The sequence below is a fragment of the Galeopterus variegatus genome, unplaced genomic scaffold (genome assembly GCF_000696425.1).
Source record: "Galeopterus variegatus unplaced genomic scaffold, G_variegatus-3.0.2 Scaffold1637, whole genome shotgun sequence".
NCBI classification, from domain to species: Eukaryota; Metazoa; Chordata; class Mammalia; order Dermoptera; family Cynocephalidae; genus Galeopterus; species Galeopterus variegatus.
The window spans coordinates 333,293-334,423 of record NW_007727748.1 but is presented as its reverse complement, the minus strand read 5'-3'; the positions used below and the strand labels follow the sequence as shown (position 1 = coordinate 334,423).

At 64.8% G+C, this 1,131-nt stretch overlaps 1 protein-coding gene across 1 annotated transcript in view; it reads left to right on the top strand.

Annotated features, from left to right (window-relative positions):
* The window catches only part of TTLL10 (tubulin tyrosine ligase-like family, member 10), a 15,967-nt gene that overhangs the window by 838 nt on the left and 13,998 nt on the right, over nucleotides 1-1,131 (top strand). The window contains exons 2-4 of the mRNA XM_008578170.1: nucleotides 424-504; nucleotides 629-776; nucleotides 918-1,036. Coding sequence (XP_008576392.1) covers nucleotides 424-504; nucleotides 629-776; nucleotides 918-1,036 — 348 coding nt within the window. The remainder of the gene's footprint in view (nucleotides 1-423; nucleotides 505-628; nucleotides 777-917; nucleotides 1,037-1,131) is intronic.

Genomic DNA, 1,131 nt, shown 5'->3' with positions numbered 1-1,131 from the left:
CCCCCCCTCCCGCCCAGCACAGCCCCCATCTCCTCTGCCTGACAATGGCCCCTTGGGTTTGGGTCACCTATGACATCATGATGAACATTGTGACTCCTGCCCCCAGCGTGTCCTGGCACCATGTCTGTCCCCAGCCCCAGCCTCACACTCCAGCCCCTGCCCTGTTGGTAAGGAGGGTGAGGGTGGGGCCACCCTCCATGCCTCCTTTCCCATCTGGATCCCACGTACTCAAAGGCTGGCCCCAGAGGATAATAAGTGACGGTCCCTAGGCTGCCCGGTCAGCTCTGAGTCTGGGCTGCGATTGGGCCAAGACAGGTTGGGGTGACTGCCCAGCCGCTGCTGGAAATAGGCTGGAGCCCACCTGGGGCTGAACTAGGGCAGGACTCTGTGGGTTCACCTCATCCTGACCCTGCCGGCTCACAGGCTGGGCCCATGAGAGACTGATGGGGAGTGGCCGAGAGGAGGGGCTCCTGCATCAGCTGAGCCCACTGGACCAAGATGCAGGTGGGGGTTGCAGGAGGGGGTTGCAGGAGGGGACCTGTTGCATTCCAGGCAGGGCCAGGAGGGGCTAGGGAAAACCTTGGCCAGGCCAGGACCTCCTAGACCTCTGACCACCGGCCTGCCACAGATCGCCTGGACGATGCTGATCCTGCCAGATCCCCAGCTGCCCTCCTGGAGGAGCTCCTGCTGCGGGGGGAGAAGCGGCCACACAGCACTGTGCCCGGCACCGGGCAGGGTCCCTTCTACTACATCGGAGGCACCAACGGGGCCTCAATGTGAGTGGGGGCCTGCTTCGTGCCCACCCCATCCCCCACCCCCAGGGCATGGCCCAGCCTCCATTCTGCTGTCTGTAGCATCCACGGCCCTCCCCTAGGGACCTCTGCACCCCAGGGTCACCACTGCCCCCTACCCTGCAGAATCAGCTCCTACTGTGAGAGCAAGGGCTGGCAGCGTACCTGGGACAGCCGCCAGGGGGACTACACGCTGAAGTGGTGTGAGGTCAAGGGCCGCGACAGCTACTGCAGCTTCCGGGAAGGTAGCTGAGCGCAGGGGCGGGGCCACCCTACTACCACCCAGCCAGGGGTCCAGTGGACTCAAGACCCACAGCCTGCAGGGGCCTCGGACAGCACT